Here is an 18728-nt window from a genome sequence, read left to right on the forward strand (position 1 = left end):
ACCAAATAGCAGAACAGCTTGCACAGCAGCCTGGACCTGTTTCAGAACTTTCTCCTGTTCTGGACCCCACTCAAAACTGGCAGCCTTTGGGGTCACTTGATAAATGGGCCAGAGTAACACACCAAAATGAGGAAGGTATTGCCTCTAAAATCCAATTGGTCTTCTAGGTGTTGTGCCTCTTTCTTTGTCGTATCCTTCACCTTAGAAGGAATATCTCAACAGGCCCCACACCACTGGATCCCTATACATTTTACTGAGATAGAAGATCCCTTAATTTTGGTTGGATTTATTTCCCATCCTCTGGCATGCAAATATCTCACCAATATGTTCAATTTGTTTGCTACTTCTTGCTCACTGGATCCAATCACCATAATGTCATCAATTTAATGGACCAGTGTGATATCTCATGGAAGTAAAAAGCGATCAAGATCTCTCCAAACAAGATTTTGACACTAATCTGGAGAGTTGATATACCCATGGGGTTGGACATAAAGGTATATTGCCGGCCATGCCAGCTGAAGGCAAATTGCTTCTGTTGGGCCTCAAGGGCAGGAATGGAGAAAAAGCCATTTGCTGAGTCAATGGCTGCATACCAGATATCAGGAGATGTGTTAATCTGCTCAAGCAATGAAACCACATCTGGTACAGCAGCTGCAATTACAGTGACCACTGGTTGAGCTTATGATAATCCACTGTCATTCTCCAAAATCCATCTAACTTCTGCACAGGCCAAATAGGAGAGTTGTACAGGGATGTTGTAGGAATCACCACCCCTGTGTCTTTCAAGTCCCTGATGTTGGCACTAATCTTCACATTTCCTCCAGTGATGCAATATTGTTTTTGATTTACTATTTGTTTTTAGGTAGAGACCACTTTAATGGCATCCATTTGGCCTTTCCCACTGTAATAGCCCTCACCTACAAGGCAGCCAATGTGGGGGTTCTGCCAGCTGCTAAATATGTCTATGCCAATTATGCTTTCTGGCACTGGGGAAATGACCACAGGATGAGTCCAGAGACCCATTGGACACAAGTCAGATCTGAGCTAAAACTCTATTAATTGCCTGTTCTCCATAAGCCCCTACTTTAACTGGAGGATGACAATGATGTTTTGGGCCCCCTGGAATCAACATCAGCTCAAAGCCAGTGTCCAGTACTCCCCAAAATGTCTGATTATTTCCCTTTCCCCAATGCACAACTATCCTGGTAAAAGGCCAGATGTCCCCTTGGGGAGGGATGGGAGAAAGATTAACAGCATAAATTATTGGTAGTGTAGTGGGGCCCTTCCTCAAGAGTACCCATCCTCCCCTTCATTCAAGGGGTTCTTGGTCTGTAAGCTGCTTCAAGTCTGGAAATTGATTGAGGGGCCAAGATTTTGTGTTTTTATAACTCTAATTAGATTTTATCTATTTGACCTGGAAGTTTTATGCTTACAAAAATTAAGTAGGAATACAGGAGGCTTCCTATCAATTTTACTTTTAGAAACACCATGATTAATTAGCCAATGCCAGAGCTCTACACAAGTCAGACTATTCTGATTTCCGCTTTGCCTCTGCTGACCATTAAGGTAGCTATGTGCACCTTGCCTTTGATGGTTGAGTGCTGTCACTTGGTTCCTGCTACCTCGGGATACAATTATTCCCAATGTATTTAAATTTGTAGTTGAGTGACTTCGATTCCCATGTTAGATCTGACATAGAGAGAAGAGCAATTACAGGGCTCTTCAAAGATGCAGGTGCTGCCCTCACAAATCTATTTCACAAAGCATTGGTCAAGGGTATATCTTCTGGACGCTCCCAGTTGGAATGAGTATGTCTAAAGTGACTAATCCACTCCACCTTCCCAGGCTCCCTAAGCCTTTGGATCTCTTCCTCTACATTAAACCAAGGGAGATCAGGCATGTCCAGCTCACTCTAAGTGGGCCATCTTTTAATCCATATTTCAGCTAACCAAGCAAACAAACTATTAGGACCCTTTTTTAACTCCCTTAGCTGCAACATTAAATGCAGAATCCCTACTTAGTGGGCCCAAATCAATAAATTCCACCTGGTTCAACTCTATGTTCCTTCCACCATTATCCCACACCCTTAATGTCCATTCCTATGCCTGTTCTTTAGATTTCTACTTATATAAATTAGAAAACTCAAGCAGTTCTTTTTGAAGGTAGCATACCTTCTCATGGGTCATACTCTGAACCTCACCTCTGGGGGCCTACCAGGACTTTAGTCTAGTTATAGGCCTAGAAGCAAACAGGGGTGTCTGGGGTGGGTCCTGAGGAGAATCAACATTATCTTGCCTGGCAACTGCCTTAGGAGAGGCCATCACTGATGCCTCAAGCAGCACAGGGTTTAACCCCTCAGACAAAGGTGGAAAGGCAGCATGAGTCGTGCGGAGGATGTTGCCACTACTAGGGGTGGGAAAGCTGTTTCTTCTGGCAAAGAACATTCACCAGAGTTTACAAACTCAGTGTCCCTGGCTTCATCAGGGCCCACCCACCATCCCCATTCCAAATTGCAGGGACTCATTCTTTTCCAATCATGCCCTCATTTTAACAGTAGACACCTGGTGAGGCTGTGCATGCACCTTTTGTTGCAGGTCAGCCATTCGCATAATAAGAGTTTGTGTCTGTTTTTCCATAATTTCAGCTCTTTTTCTACAGGAGATAAAATTCTCGCTCATGGCAAACTTAGCAGATTTGAGGCTCAGTATCTGCCTGTAAAACCGGGAGTTAGAATCCCTGAGTTCATTATTTTATTTCATCATTTTGTCCAGAGAACTTAGGAGCAACCAGCAAAGTTCGTTATATTATTTGGTCCTCCACAAATAGTCAAAGGGATTATGTACAGAGTTACTAAACTCCTTGCCTCTCACATCAGGATTGGTGAATCGAGAGCGTCAAATGCATTTATATTGCATAACTCTCTGAGCAGTTCACGCCAAGGACTACATGTATTCTCCATACTATTAGCAGTAGAGTCCTTAGCATTTTTGGGTCAATTCTATTAAGTAGCCAACTACAGAAACCCCCAAACCAACAAAAGAAACTCCATCCTTATTATTCTGTTCCTCTAAAACCACTCCCGGTACCAAAATCTGTATTACTCAGGGTTCTCTAGAGGGACAGAGCTGATAGGATATATACACATACACAAACACACACACACACACACACGTATATATATATGTATATACGTGTGTGTGTGTGTATGTGTGTGTGTGTATATATATATATATATACATATATATATATGGAGTTTGCTAAGGAGTATTAACTCACACAATCATTAGGTCAAACAATAGTCCATCTGCAAGCTGAGGAACAAGGAAGCCAGTCCAAGTCCCACAGCTGAAGAACCTGGAGTCTGATGTTCAAGGGAAGGAAGCATCCAGCATGGGAAAAAGACATGGGCTGAAAGGCTAAGCCAGTCTAGCCTCTTCATGTTTTTCTGCCTACTTTATATCCTGGCCGCATTGGCAGTTGAGTAGAAGATGCCCACATAGATTAAGGGTGGGTCTGCCTTTCGCAGCCCACTGGCTTAAATATTAGTCTCCTTTGCAACACTCTCACAGGCACACCCGGGATCAATACTTTGCATCTTTCAATCCAGTCAAGTTGACACTCCGTATTAACCATCACACCTGGCTTCAAAGTTTCAAAGGACAGGCTGACTCTCTGGTTAGGGGCTAATGCAGCTGGTGATATTAAGTTAAAATTAATGCTTGTTTACAAATCAAAAAGTCCTAAGACCCTTAAGAATTATGCTAAATCTACTCTGCCTGTGCTGTATACATGGAACAACAAAATTTGGATGATAGCACATCTATTAACAGCATGGTTTATTGAGTATTTTAAGCCCACTGGTGAGATCTGCTGAGAAAAAAAATTCTTTGAAAATGTAACTGATCATTAACAATGTACCTAGTCACCCAACTGCTCTGAAGGAGATGCACAATGAGATTGATATTTTTTTCATGCTTGCTAACACGATATCCATTTTGCAGCCCATTAGCCAAAAAGTAATTTTAACTTTCATTATGTAAGAAATGTATTTTGTAGGACTAAAGCTGCTATAAATAATGATTCCTCTGATGAACCTGGGTAAAGTAATTCAAAAACCTCCCGGAAAGGATTCATCATTCCTGATGCCATTAAAAACATTCTTCATTTATGGAAGGAGGTAAAAATATCAACACGAATAAGAGTTTGAAAGAAGTTGATTCTAAACCCTCTTGGATGACTTGAGGTATTCAAGAGTGTAGTAAACACCTGCAGATATGGTGGCTATATCAAAATAACTGGAATTAGAAGTGAAGCCTGAAGATGTGACTAGATATTTATAATCACATTTATAAAACTTGAAAAAATGAGAACTTGTTTGTTATGGATGAGCAAAGAAAGTGGTTTCTTGAGATTAAATCTACTCCTCATGAAGATATTGTGAAGATCATTGAAATGACCACAAACATTTTAGAACAGTACATAAATGTAGTTGAAAAAGCAGTGGCAAGTTTGAAAGGATTGATTTTAATTTTGAAAGAAGTTCTACTGTAAGTAAAAAGCTATCAAACAGCATTACATGCTTCAGATAAATCTTCACCAAAAGGTCAATCTATATAACAAACTTTACTATTTTATTATTTTCAGAATATGCCACAGCCACACATCACTGTGACACAAAAGCCATCAACAGCAAGGCAAGTGCATGGATCAGTGTGTTGATGGTTTTATGTTTAAGTCTTTAATCCATCTTGAGTTAATTTTTGCATAATGTGTAAGGAAGGGGTCCAGTGTCAGCTTTCTGCATATGGCTAGCCAGTTTTGCCAACACCATTTATTAAATAGGGAATCCTTTCCTCATTGCTTGTTTTTGTCAGGTTTGTCAAAGATCAGATGATTGTAGACGTGTGGTGTTATTTGTGAGGCCTCTGTTCCGTTCCATTGGTCTATATATCTGCTTTGGTACCAGGACCATACTGTTTTTGTTACTGTAGCCTTGTAGTATAATTTGAAGCCAGGTAGCATGATGCCTCCAGCTTTGTTCTTTTTGCTTAAGATTACCCGGGCTACATGGGCTCTTCTTTGGTTCCACATGAAATTTAAAGTAGATTTTTTTCTAATTCTGTGAAGAAATTCAGTGATAGCTTGATGGGGATAGCATTGAATATAAAAATTACTTTGGGCATTATGGTCATTTTCATGATATTGATTCTTCATATCCATGAGCATGGAATGTTTTTCCATTTGTTTGTGTCCTCTCTTATTTCCTTGAGCACTACCTTGTAGTTCTCCTTGAAGAGGTCATTCATATCCCTCGTAAGTTGTATTTCTAGGTATTTTATTCTCTTTTGTAGCAACTGTGAATTGTAGTTCACTCAATTTGGCTCTCTGGCTGTTATTGGTGTATAGGAATGCTTGTGATTTTTGCACATTGATTTTATATCCTGAGACTTTGCTGAAGTTGCTTATCAGCTTAAGGAGATTTTGGCCTGAGATGATGGGGTTTTCTAAATATACAATCATGTCATCTGCAAACAGAGATGACTTGACTTCCTCTCTTCCTATTTGAATACCCTTTATTTCTTTATCTTGCCTGACTGCCCTGACCAGAACTTTCAATACTATGTTGAATAGGAGTGATGAGAGAGGGCATCCTTGTTTTGTGCCGGTTTTCAAAGGGAATGCATCCAGTTTTTGCCCATTCAGTATGATATTGGCTGTGGGTTTGTCATAAATAGCTCTTTTTATTTTGAGATATCTTTGTCAATACCTAGTTTATTGAGAGTTTTAAACACGAAGGGTGTTGAATTTTATAGAAGGCCTTTTCGGCATCTATTGAGATAAACATGTGGTTTTTGTCATTGGTTCTGTTTATGTGATGGGTTACGTTTATTGATTTGCATATATTAAGCCAGCCTTGCATCCTAGGGATGAAGCCAACCTGATTGGTGGATAAGCTTTTTGATGTGCCTCTGAATTAGGTTCCCAGTATTTTTTGAGGATTTTTGCATCATGTTCATCAGGGATATTGGCCTGACATGTTCTTTTTTTGTTGTGTCTCTGCCAGGTTTTCGTATCAGGGAGATGCTGGCCTCATAAAATGAGTTAGGGAGGAGACTCTCTTTTCATATTGCTTGGAATTGTTTCAGAAGGAATAGTACCAGCTCCTCTTTGTACCTCTGGTAGAATTTGGCTGTGAATTTGTGTGGTCCTGGACTATTTTTGGTTGGTAGGCTGTTAATTACTGCCTCAATTTTAGAACTTATTATTGGTCTATTCAGGGATTTGACTTCTTTCTGGATTAGACTTCGCAGGGTGTATGTTTCCAGGAATTTAACCATTTCTTCCAGATTTTCTAGTTTATTTTTGTGGAGGTGTTTATAGTATTCTCTGATGGTAGTTTGTATTTCTGTGGGAACAGTGGTGACGTCCCCTTTATAATTTTTTATTGTGTCTATTTGATTCTTCTGTCTTTTCTTCTTTATTAGTCTTGCTAGTGGTCTTTCTATTTGGTTGATCTTTTCCAAAAACCAACTCCTGGATTCACTGATTTTTTGAAGGATTTTTTGTGTCTCTATCTCCTTTGGTTCTGCTCTGATCTTAGTTATTTCTTGTCTTCTGATGGCTTTTGAATTTGTTCTTGTTTATCTAGTTCTTTTAATAGTGATGTTAGGGTGTTGATTTTAGATATTTCCTGCTTTCTCTTGTGGGCCTTTAGTGCTATACATTTTCCTCTAAAGACTGCTTTAGCTATGTCCCAGAGATTCTGGTACATTGTGTCTTTGTTCTCATTGGTTTCAAATAACTTATTTGTTTCTGCCTTATTTTCATTATTTACCCAGTAGTCACTCATGAGAACGTTGTTCAGTTTCCATGTAGATGTGTAGTTTTGAGTGAGTTTCTTAATCCTGAGTCCTAATTTGATTGCACTGTGGTCTGAGAGACTGTTATGATTTCTGTTGTTTTGCATTTGCTGAGGAGTATTTTACTTCCAATTTTGTGGTCAATTTTAGAATAAGTGCAATGTGGTGCTGAGAAGAATGTATATTCTATTGATTTGGGATGTAGAGTTCTGTAGAGGTCTATTAAGTCTGCTTGGCCCAGAGCTGAGTTCAAGTCCTGAATATCCTTGTTAATTTTCTGTCTTGGTCTGTCTAATGTTAACAGTGAGGTGTTAAAGTCTCCCACTATTATTGTGTGGTAGTCTAAGTCTCTTTGTAGATCTCTAAGAACTGGCTTTATGAATTTGGGTGCTCCTGTACTGGGTACATATATATTTAATATAGTTAGCTCTTCTTCTTGCATTGATCCTTTTACCATTATGTAATGCCCTTCTTTATCTCTTTTGATCTTTGTTGGTTATAGTCTATTTTATCAGAGACTAGGATTACAACCCCTGTGTTTTTTTTTTCTTTTTTTGCTATCCATTTGCTTGGTAAACATTCCTCCATCCCTTTATTTTGAGCCTATATGTGCTTTGCACATGAGATGGGTCTCCTGAATACAGCGCACAAATGGGTCTTGACTCTATCCAATTTGCCAGTCTGTGGCTTTTAATTGGGGCTTTTAGCCCATTTACATTTAAGGTAAATATTGTTATGTGTGAATTTGATCCTGTCATCATGATGCTAGCTGCTTATTTGGCCCGTTAGCTGATGTGGTTTCTTCGTAGTGTTTATGTTCTTTAAAATTTGTTGTGTTTTTGCAGTGGCTGGTACCAGTTGTATCTTTCCATGTTTAGTGCTTCCTTCAGGAGCTCTTGTAAAGCCTGATGGTGACAAAATCTCTCAGCATTGGCTTGTCTGTAAAGGATTTTATTTCCCTTCACTCATGAAGCTTAGTTTGGCTGGATATGAAACTCTGCATTGAAAATTCTTTTCTTCAAGAATGTTGAATATTGGCCCCCACTCTCTTCTGGCTTGTAGGGTTTCTGCAGAGAGATCTGCTGTTAGTCTGATGGGCTTCCCTTTGTGGGTAATGTGACCTTTCTCTCTGGCTGTCCTTAACACCTTAACATTTTTTCTTTCATTTCTACCTTGGTGAATCTGACGATTATGTGTCTTGGGGTTGCTCTTCCTGAGGTGTACCTTTGTGGTGTTACATGTATATCCTAAATTTGAATGTCGGCTTGTCTTGTTAGGTTGGGGAATTTCTCCTGGATGATATCCTGAAGAGTGCTTTCCAACTTGGTTCCGTTCTCCCAGTCACTTTCAGGTACACCAATCAAACATAGGTTTGCTCTTTTCACATAGCCCCATAATTCTTGGAGGCTTTGTTCATTTCTTTGCATTCTTTTTTCTCTAATCTTGTCTTCAAGCTTTATTTCATTAAATTGATCTTCAATCTCTGATATCCTTCCTTCTGTCTGATCAATTTGGCTATTGATACTTGTGTATGCTTCATGAAGTTCTCGCGCTGTGTTTCTCAGCTCCATCAGGTTATTTATGTTCTCTTCAAACTGGTTATTCTAATTAGCAATTCCTCTAACCATTTTTCAAGGTTCTTAGCTTCCTTGCATTGAGTTAGAACTTGCTCCTTTAGCTCAGAGGAGTTTGTTATTACCCAATTCTTCTGTTTGTTAAACTTCCATCAATTCGTCAAACTCATTCTCTGCCCAGTTTTGTTTCCTTGCTGATGTGGAGTTGTGATCCTTTGGGGGAGAAGAGATGTCTGGTTTTAGAAATTTTCAGCCTTTTTGCACTGGTTTTTCCTCACCATCGTGGATTTATCTATGTTTGGTCTTTGATGTTGGTGATGGCATTTCTGAGTGGACGTCCTTTTTGTTGATATTGATGCTACTCCTTAGTTTTCCTTTTAATGGTCAGGCCCCTCTGCTGCAGGTCTGCTGGAGTTTGCTGGAGATCCACTCCAGACCCTGTTTGCCTGTGAAGGCTGCAGAACGGTAAAGATTGCTGCCCATTGCTTCCTCTGGAAGCTTCGTCCCAGAAGCACACTTGCCAGATGCCAGCTGGAGCTCTCCTCTATGAGGTATCTGTCGACCCCTACTGGGAGGTGTCTCCCAGTCAAGAGTTGCAAGGGTCAGGGACCCACTTGAGGCAGCAGTCTGTCTCTTAGCAGAGCTTGAACGCTGTGCTGGGAGGTCCGCTGCTCTCCTCAGAGCCAGCAGGTAGGGACATTTAAATCTGCTGAAGCTGCACCCACAGGCTTCCCTTCCTTCAGGTGCTCTGTCTCAGGAGGATGGGGGTTTTATCTATAGGCCCCCAACTGGGGCTGCTGCCTTTTTTTAGAGATCCCCTGCCCAGAGAGGAGGAATCTAGAGAGGCAGTCTGGCTACAGAGGTTTTGCAGTGCTGCGGTAGGCCCCACCCAGTTCAAACTTCCTGGCAGCTTTGTTCACACTGTGAGGGGAAAACTGCCTACTGAAGCCTCAGCAATGGCAGACTCCCCTCCCCCCACTAAGCTTAAGCATCCAAGGTCAACTTCTGACTGCTATGCTTGCAGGAAGAATTTCAAGCCAGTGGATCTTAGCTTGCTGGTCTCCATGGGGGTGGGATCTGCTGAGCTAGACCACTTGGCTCCTTGGCTTCAGCCCCCTTTCCAGGAGAGTGAATGGTTCTGTCTTGCTGGCATTCCAGGTGCCACTGGGGTATGAAAAAATCTCCTGCAGCTATCTTGGTGTCTGCCCAAACAGCCACCCAGTTTTGTGCTTGAATCCCAGGGCCCTGGTGGCGTAGGCACCCAAGGGAATCTCCTGTTCTGGGTGTTGTGAAGACCATGAGAAAAGCATAGTATCTGGGCTGGAGTGCGCCCATTCCTCATCGACACAGTCCTTCATGGATTCCCTTGGCTAGTGGAGGGAGTTCCCTGACCCCCTGTGCTTTCTGGGTGAAGCAATGCCCCACCCTGCTTCTGCTCGCCTTCCATGGGCTGCACCCACTCTCTAACCAGTCTGAATGAGATGACCCAGGTACCTCAGTTGGAAATGCAGAAATCACCCACCTTGTCGGTTGATCTCGCTGGGAGCAGCAGACTGGAGCTGTTCCTATTTAACCATCTTGCCAGCCACCAAACATAACCATGATATGCACTGAGAAATCTAAAAATTTGTGTGACACTTTATTGTGTCAGTTGCTTTATTGTAGTAGTCTAGAAGAGAACCCACAGTATCTTCAAGGTATGTCTATAAATATTAGATTATTTAATTTTCAAATCATATATATATATGCCAGTAATTTTACATATATAACTTTATTTAATACTCAAAACAATCCATTTCATTAGGTGCTATCTTATTGTCTCCATGTCCAAGGTTAAATTCAATATAACTAATCCAACCATTTATATTTTCATAATTATTACAAAATGCACTTTTTTATTTCACATGTATATAGTGTATCACTTTTTGTCAAAATAAGACAAAAAGTAAATACAGACTTCAGCCTGAAAGATCAGAATAAACCACAAAATATCTGATAATTTAATTATCAAAATTGATTACAGAGTAAAAATTGTTTATACTTTAATTGCCTTGCATTGTAAATTTACAGAATAAAACATCAGTGTAATTTTCACCTCTTCTTGAAGATAGAGCCTCAAAGACTATGTTAGCAACATGAATATAAATAATTAGTAAATCATACAGTTTACAATCTTGATAGTATTCATAAACTTGTTTTTCACAATTACCCACTATGAATGAAAGAGTAGGGAATTTCTTGCAGTAATCACCTTAGCCCAAAGACAATGTGATATATCTTCATTCTGACTTAAAAATAATGAGACTATTGCTACATGTCTTCTAATTTCTTGAGAGCCAGTGAAACCACCGTCAGTATCCCTAACACATTATTGGTATTATAAAATATCTCTATTGACAAATGCTTTGTGAGTACAAATATAGACTCACTATCCAAATAAAATAAGGCTATATTTTCCCAGTCATTCATCTGTCTATCCATCTATCCATCCCTCCATCCGTCACTTAAATTTATATCTGAGGTTGCAATATTTTCAATTTTTGAAATCAGACCTTGGCGATGACCTTGAGCAGTAGGATGCTTAGTGTTCCAATAATGGAACCCTATGCATAAATGGCCTAAACACACAGATGAGGAGGACATGCAGTATACCAGGTGCCAAACAGGTGTTGGAAAAAACAAGCCAATATACACATGCTTTGCTGCCAAGTAGCTTCTAATACCGATTGATTGACTGAAATGTCAATATTTACCTTCAATACAACATAGTAAAGAACAGAATCAATGTACAAAGTATTTTAGAAACACTAGTTGGATATAAATCATGATTATGTTTAATTAGGTAATGTTTTATAGAGTAGAATTGTGGAGAGAACATTTTTGGAAGAGAGGATGAAGCACTTTTATGCATTGAGTATAACAAGTTATCTTTATTTCTGAAAATGTGATAAATTTAAAATAGTTAACACATAAGATGTTCATGGCATAATTGCTGTTTATGAGATTGGAAGGGTAAGTTAGATATTGACTATTCTTAAACGATTTAAATACCATTCATTTGAATATCCAATTCTTTCTAATAGCTTTTTGAGAGCATTTTTCACATCTTTGTTTCTGAAACTATAGATTATTGGATTAAACATGGGAAACACAACAGTATAAAACACTGCCACCACCTTATCAGTGTCTAGGGAATAGCGGGTCGTGGGCCGTAAGTACATAAACAGGAGCGCTCCATAGAATAAGGTGACTGCTATGAGGTGGGAAGCACAAGTGGAGAATGTTTTGCTTCTGCCACCTGAGGACTTGATGCTCAACACAGTGATGAGGATGCAGAAGTAAGAAATAAATATGACCACAAAAGTGCTGGTCTGGATGAAGCCGCACAAAGCAAAGAGCAGAAGCTGGTTGATCTGAGTGTCTGTACATGATAAAGCCAGAAGAGGTGGGATATCACAGAAAAAATGATTGACGATATTGGAGCCACAAAATGACAGCCTGAATGTGAGGCACACATGGACCAGTGATGTTGTACTTCCACTGAAATATGCCAACACAATGAAGCAGACACAGACTCTCCTAGACATCAGTGTAGAATAGAGCAGTGGGTTGCAGATGGCTGCATAGCGGTCATAAGCCATTGCTGTCAGGATAAGGCACTCAGCATCAGCAAAAGAAGTGAAGAAAAACATTTGTAGTGCACACCCATAAGGAGAGATGCTTTTCTTGGATGCTAAGAAGTTTGCCAGCATTTTAGGAGTGATTGCTGTAGAACAGCTGATGTCTAAGAAAGACAAGTTGCTAAGAAAATAATACATGGGGGTTTGAAGGCTTGAATTAATATTAACTAGAATTATTAAAAGTATATTTCCCACCATAGTTAATGTATATACCATAAGGAATACCAAGAACAGTGTGACTCTGAGAGGTAGATAATCTGTGAATCCAACAAATAGGAACTCAGTTGGCATAGTGTAATTACTCTCCAACATCTTAGTTTTCTTGTTTTTCCTACTGGACCTAGATAGTATCAGCAGATGTGAGTTAACTTGAGTTATGGATGAACCAAAAGTATCTTTACTCTCTCTTCTAAGGAAGCAAATAGAAGGTCAGTAAAATCACAGAGATGTCATTTTTTGTAAATTTTGATTTTGTTTTTGTCATTTGATTAAAGGAAGTATAATAATTAAAGATCATCATTGATAGCAGAAAATGTTATTTAGATGGTGGTCTTTTATAATGTAGTACCTCTTTAAACGCGCTGCACTTTATGTGATGATAGTAGTTTTTTCAAGCTGAAAGGGATACATGTAGCTCATGTAATGAGACCTAGTAGAATAATGAGAGCAAAATCTCTAGAGGCAAAGCTCTATTTTTGCAATCATAAAATCACATTCTTCAGCCGGGCGTGGTGGCTCACGCTTGTAATCCCAGCACTTTGGGAGGCCGAGGCGGGCGGATCACGAGGTCAGGAGATCGAGACCACGGTGAAACCCCGTCTCTACTAAAAATACAAAAAATTAGCCGGGCGTGGTGGCGGGCGCCTGTAGTCCCAGCTACTCAGAGAGGCTGAGGCAGGAGAATGGCGTGAACCCGGGAGGCGGAGCTTGCAGTGAGCCGAGATTGCGCCACTGCACTCCAGCCTGGGCGACAGAGCAAGACTCCGACTCAAAAAAAAAAAAAAAAAATCACATTCTTCTACATAAAGGAGAGTTGAGATAAAATATGAAAGAATGTCCATATTCAAAACTATGTAATCGCACAGAAGAATATCTGTGATGCTGGGAGTTTACTTAATGTAGTAGTTAGGAGCATGGTAATTATGCAAGAGATGGCTGGATTTACAACTTGGCTTTGCTATTTACTGTTTGTGTGACTTTGGTATTGTTATTTGACTTTCTGTGATAGTTAAGATGAATAAATAAATATTCCTAGTAAGTAGATATCTCTACATCACTTACGTGACTACACATACAAGTCACTGTGTGAGCGCTGATTAAATAAAATTTATTAAAAATAAATAAATTGACTCCATTTTGATTGTTTGGGTTTTTTTTGTCTGAACACCATGAAATATCCAGATCATTCTCAATATTCATCTTGTCTTTAACATCATAGATGAATTATTTGTTTTCTGTTGTAAAAATAAGTCGTGTATGTGTGTCTCTGTGTGTGTGTGTGTGTATGTGTGTGTGTGCTATACACAAATGTATTGTTTGGCATACTAAATCTTTTACTCATGCCCTATCATTGTCGCTTTCTTTTTCAAGGTTTAGTTTACTTTCTAATCTCTGAAGTAAGCACTGTTTGGTGTGAGGTTCCAGGAACATTGGTATGTTTTGAAGGGCTACATATGCGATTGGACTTCTAAACTGGTTCTGTAAGGACAAATATTGTATGGGAAAATGAAAAAAATAATCAAGAACAAGAAAAGCTGAGATAATTTTAAATAAAATACAATGCTAATGGAATATTCAGCAGGAAGTTAGATCGTTTGGAAGTGAGAAGTGTCTACAGTGACTAACGTAGTGAGTAACTAAGGGAAATTATGAGATCTATTGTCTCTATCATGCCTGATAACCTCAGAACCTCCTTTCTCCAGCCAAATGGCAACGAATCTTCTAAACGTACTGAAAACGTACTGAAAAGAGAAGCAAGCCTTCTTTGCAAACTCAGATTTTTCAGAAGACCAAATAACTTGACAGAGTAAGAATACAATGTGTGTACCTAAAACTATAGTGAAGAAATCCCAACTCTGAAAAAATACTAGAAAAATGTACAAAAGTCATTTGCAAGCTTTATATAACATTCAAACCCTCCCAACTGGATGTATATTTTCTCTATTATTCCTGGCCAACCCTAGCAACTTTCCACACTTACATTTCTGATGGGATGGCTAAATCGAATTCATAGGTTCATCCAAACAAGTGACATTTCCATTAATGATTTTAATGAGTTTATATATTATATCTAAAAACAAGTTATGGGATCAAAGTCTTATTTTTCTTTCTTGAGTCCTATGGCACCTACAAAATGATTTAAAGGGGTTTTGTAGTCAATTGTCCAGTGAGAGACTGAGCATCCCAGGACAACTTTCCTTTTCCTACAGGATTTATCTCACACTGCTCTGAACTGAAATCAGAAAAATTTCCCAAAATGAGTTTGATCCCATTGGATCTTAGGGAAATCTCATTTGACAAACCTCCTGTTTCTAAAAGATGTCTATTAATAAACTTTATTTGCTATTCTCTTTGAAGAAGATATGCAGATAGCAGAAATACTAGTACTGATTTCACTCAATCTTTTCTTTCGTTTACAAATGGCACTGTGCTGAGCTTAAGCACACAGGATTTGAAGTTAGGCAAATGAATATAAATAACCTCAGGTCCAAATATAATTTTCTAGAAGTCATTGAACTTCTCTATGCCTAAATTATTTGTTATATTTAATTAGTATAATAGTATATTATAAGACTGAAATCAAGATTGAACTAGGTAATTTTACAGAAGTTGCTATGCTGTAGATGCATCAAAATGTATGTTATTATATATTATAATTATTACTATTAATGCCATTGTGATTATTTAACAATTCAATATCGGACTTTGAATGACAAATTCTCCTAGTTTGTTTTTATATGAAAAAACACAAACAATTAACCACACGGCAGGTGAATATGTGATTTGTGCTTATAAAATCTGAGGTTTAGCATGCTGCTATAGAAATTTGTTACACCATTGTTTTTCCAAAAATTCTTAAATAGGCATAGTCAGCTTCCTTCTCAGGGCAATAAGGTACACAACGAATTGGGTAGTGACTTTTTTTTTCTAATTGCCATGGATAAGGTAAGCTTAGGTCTAGGCTACCACTATCTTCTGCCCACTCTTAGCCCACATACATACACAAACTGAAACACACCACACAAACACACACACACACACAGACACAAACACACACAGAAATAGTTAGCAGAGATACATTTTATCTGAGGTAAATTCATGGTCTTTGCTACATTCACAACAAACATTTTGTTGATGCTTTAGGGAAAAAATCACCTACCTCAGCACCATCAAGAATTTTGAGTTGTAGCACTTATTTTGCACAATGGGCTATCAACATTTTTCTCTAAGTTTCAGAAATAATTCTTATAAGGGATGAGTATATATTTCTAGTCTGTGACAAGTGAGACAGTATCCCAAGATAATTTCCAATCCCAGTAGGGCATCTGATAGTTCATTATTGTCATCCTAGTGGTATAGGTATATGGCTTAGCTGATTTATCTTAAATGAAAAAAGGTAAAGGATAATAACACAATTGGCTATAGTGTAACCAGTAATAACATAACCTGTCTTCATCATTGAGAGAGGTTTGATTAAAACAACAATCTTTTAATTCTACCAGCCAAAAAAATTTATTCTGTAAATTCTTATTTCTATCAGTTCTCATTATGAATTCAGTTACTTAATGATACTTAGAAATATTTAGTGATATTATCTAATTCTAAAGTGCAAGCTCAATATATTGAGAAGAATCTCAAGCACTCTAATTTTTGGTTGTTTTTCCATTGTTGGAGTGACTAGAAAGAAATATGCCTTGAATGTTAAGCTACTAGAGTAAACACTGGTGACTCAGGCAACCTAGAGTAGTTGTGCCATTTCATGGCTATGGGACCTTGAACTACTCATTTAAGCTAATGTTTACTAATTTTTAAATTGCGAATAATAATTACACACATCAAATTCTGGTCAAGATTGAGATAACTCAAGGTCACTTGTTCAAGAGATGGTACTTGTTCCATGACTCTTAGTTTTCTCTAACAATTATAGCAGTGTTTGCAACAGTATTTCTTAATACTTTATAACACTGCTCTAGATTGTAACGTTGTTTAAATGATTGATGATGGCATAGTCTATACCTTATGATTCTTAAGATTGACAGACTAGGGAGTGGATAAATACAGGATCCCACCTGGCGTCTCTTCTATACCTGGTAGGAAAATTGAAATCAGTTTTGTGGCTTCCAGAAGGGCTTTCTATTTAATAGGTGGACCTATGTTAGAAATAGAAGGTTTAAACAAAGTTGTCAAGCTTTGAGAGCATCCAGTAAATGGTTCAAAAATGCATTCATTCATATAGAAGATGAATGTAATCTCAAAAATTGAAAGCAGTTTATTCATAGGTTGTGTCCTTTATGTGGTAGGAAATACAAGGTTTAGAAAAAGATGCTTCCATGTAAGGAATCACAGAAAGCCCCCAGATGGCTGGACTCACAGAAACAAGGATTCTAAATTGCTGATATTTCCAGTTTTCCATATTATGTTTTGTCTTCAATATGGTGGATAACTGTGTTCTTTAATGGGATAATGAAAGGCAAATTGACTTTTTTCTTCAGAGGCTGAAATTTACAAATTTAGAGACTAATATTGACATTTTGTGTTTCTCCTGCTAAGAACAAGTAAAATGACTGAGGGAGTTTGCTCTCCTTTTGTGGGTTAGGGAGGGGGAGAAAATACTATACAGATTAAAAGCCACGTGGAGGGTACCATGGGCTGTACGGTAAGGAGACCATCTGGAATGATAGTTTTAAATAGAAATAGATAGTTGATCAGATTAATAAAGAATAATTAACTCATATTTTTGAATACTCATTTTTCTCCTGTGCTGGCAAAATAAAAGAGCCAAATGTAATTACATTAGAAATGTTGCCATCTATATATTTTTAAATGTTAGTATTGTGCAGTAAAGGATAAACTCAACTATCTGGGGTCTTCAGAACTGGCTCTGACAACCTCTGAAATATCCCGTCTTGGAATATCCTGTCTGATAAGGGCATCTTTATATACTTTGGCACAGTTTACACTGATGGTATGATTTATTCTGCTTGTCTGTTTTTGTGTACCTGGGGCTTCTAAGTTATGCTGTATTCGGATGGGCCATTTGAAGACTACATATCTAAGATCAGGTAAGTGGGTTCTCCATGCCCATGTGACTGACTCTCATTCAAACCCTGGAAACAATTATTTGGTAAGCTTCTGTGATTGGCAATATTCCATACTTGTTATCAGACAATATTCTGGGAGAATTAAGTGTTGCCTATGTGATTTCACTTAAGGGGACAAGTGGAAGCTCTTACTTGGTTCTCCTGGAAACTGACCTATACACTCTTTTTCCCTCTACAATTTAATCCATATCTTTGTGAAACAGGTTCAGTGTGTACTGGTTACCAACTTGTCTGGGTTTAGTGAGACAGAACACCCATACACACAAGTTACATGAAGCAGGCAGCAAAGGACAACAGAAGCCTAGGATTTTTTGAAAGCTAGGCTTCCAAAACTCAGGAAAGATTCCCAGACTGAATGGGGTTTCATCTGCATGTGCCTCACTTGCACTGCAGCTGAGGGAACCCAGAAAGCAGCCTATCCTGGTTTTGTACCCTAGGGTTAGAAGAATTGCTGGGGCCAAAGCCTTGAAGGAAAATCTGTTTCTAAAGTGAAGGAGGCATTGGCCAGAACAACACAGGCTCTGTTCCAGCTGCCTCCCCTATCTCAGAATGTTATATTTCCAGTAGATTCTACAGTTATTTTTGAGAATTACAGGTGAGGGAGGAGGGACAACTGGATTACTCAAAGGCTACCTGGAAAACTGTCCTCCAATCTTTAGTGGTAATAAACTATAACCATAAGCATAATAGCTTTTCTGAGTTCTGTGAGTTCTTCTAGTGAATCATTGAAACTGATGATAGTCTTTGGGATCTCTGATACAAGTACTAAGTTCTAATGTCCTCAAGTGTATTTTTTTTTAACAAGATTTCAACCTTCTTTATTTTCTATTAGGTAAAATATATAAAAATATATTATAGTTATAAAATATTTTTTTATAAAATATTAGGTAAACATTTAGTTAAATCTAAAAATGTCTATATAAATCAGAAAGCAAAAGGAATACTTATAAATTCACCACAGAAATTAATTAAAAAACAAAAAATCCGGAATATTGCCAAAATTGGAAATTCTCTATGATCATCTTCATTATCTTGCTTCCCTGACAGTGGCAGCTACTTTTCGGCATTATTCCCTGTATTTCAATTTTTTTTTTTTTTTTCTGAGATGGAGTCTTGGTCTGTCACTGAGGCTGGAGTGCAGTGGCATGATCTTGGCTCACTGAAACCTCTGCCTCCTGAGTTCAAGCGATTCTCCTGCCTCAGCCTCCCGAGTAGCTGGGACTACCGGCACGTGCCACCAGGCCCAGCTAATTTTTTTGTATTTTTAGTAGAGGGAGGGTTTCACTGTGTTAG

General features: G+C 38.5%; 1 protein-coding gene across 1 annotated transcript; it reads right to left on the reverse strand.

Moving 5' to 3' along the window:
• Positions 1–4679: 4679 nt before the first annotated feature.
• Positions 4680–15552, reverse strand: OR5AS1 (olfactory receptor family 5 subfamily AS member 1). The gene is made up of 2 exons (XM_055293325.2): positions 15494–15552; positions 4680–12454 (listed from the first exon to the last, which is right to left on the reverse strand). Exons 1-2 carry the CDS (start codon positions 15502–15504, stop codon positions 11452–11454), a joined length of 1014 nt encoding a protein of 337 aa, XP_055149300.2. The 5' UTR covers positions 15505–15552; the 3' UTR covers positions 4680–11451.
• Between the last annotated feature and the right edge of the window lie 3176 nt (positions 15553–18728).

This window comes from Symphalangus syndactylus, chromosome 1, assembly GCF_028878055.3.
Source record: "Symphalangus syndactylus isolate Jambi chromosome 1, NHGRI_mSymSyn1-v2.1_pri, whole genome shotgun sequence".
NCBI lineage: Eukaryota > Metazoa > Chordata > Mammalia > Primates > Hylobatidae > Symphalangus > Symphalangus syndactylus.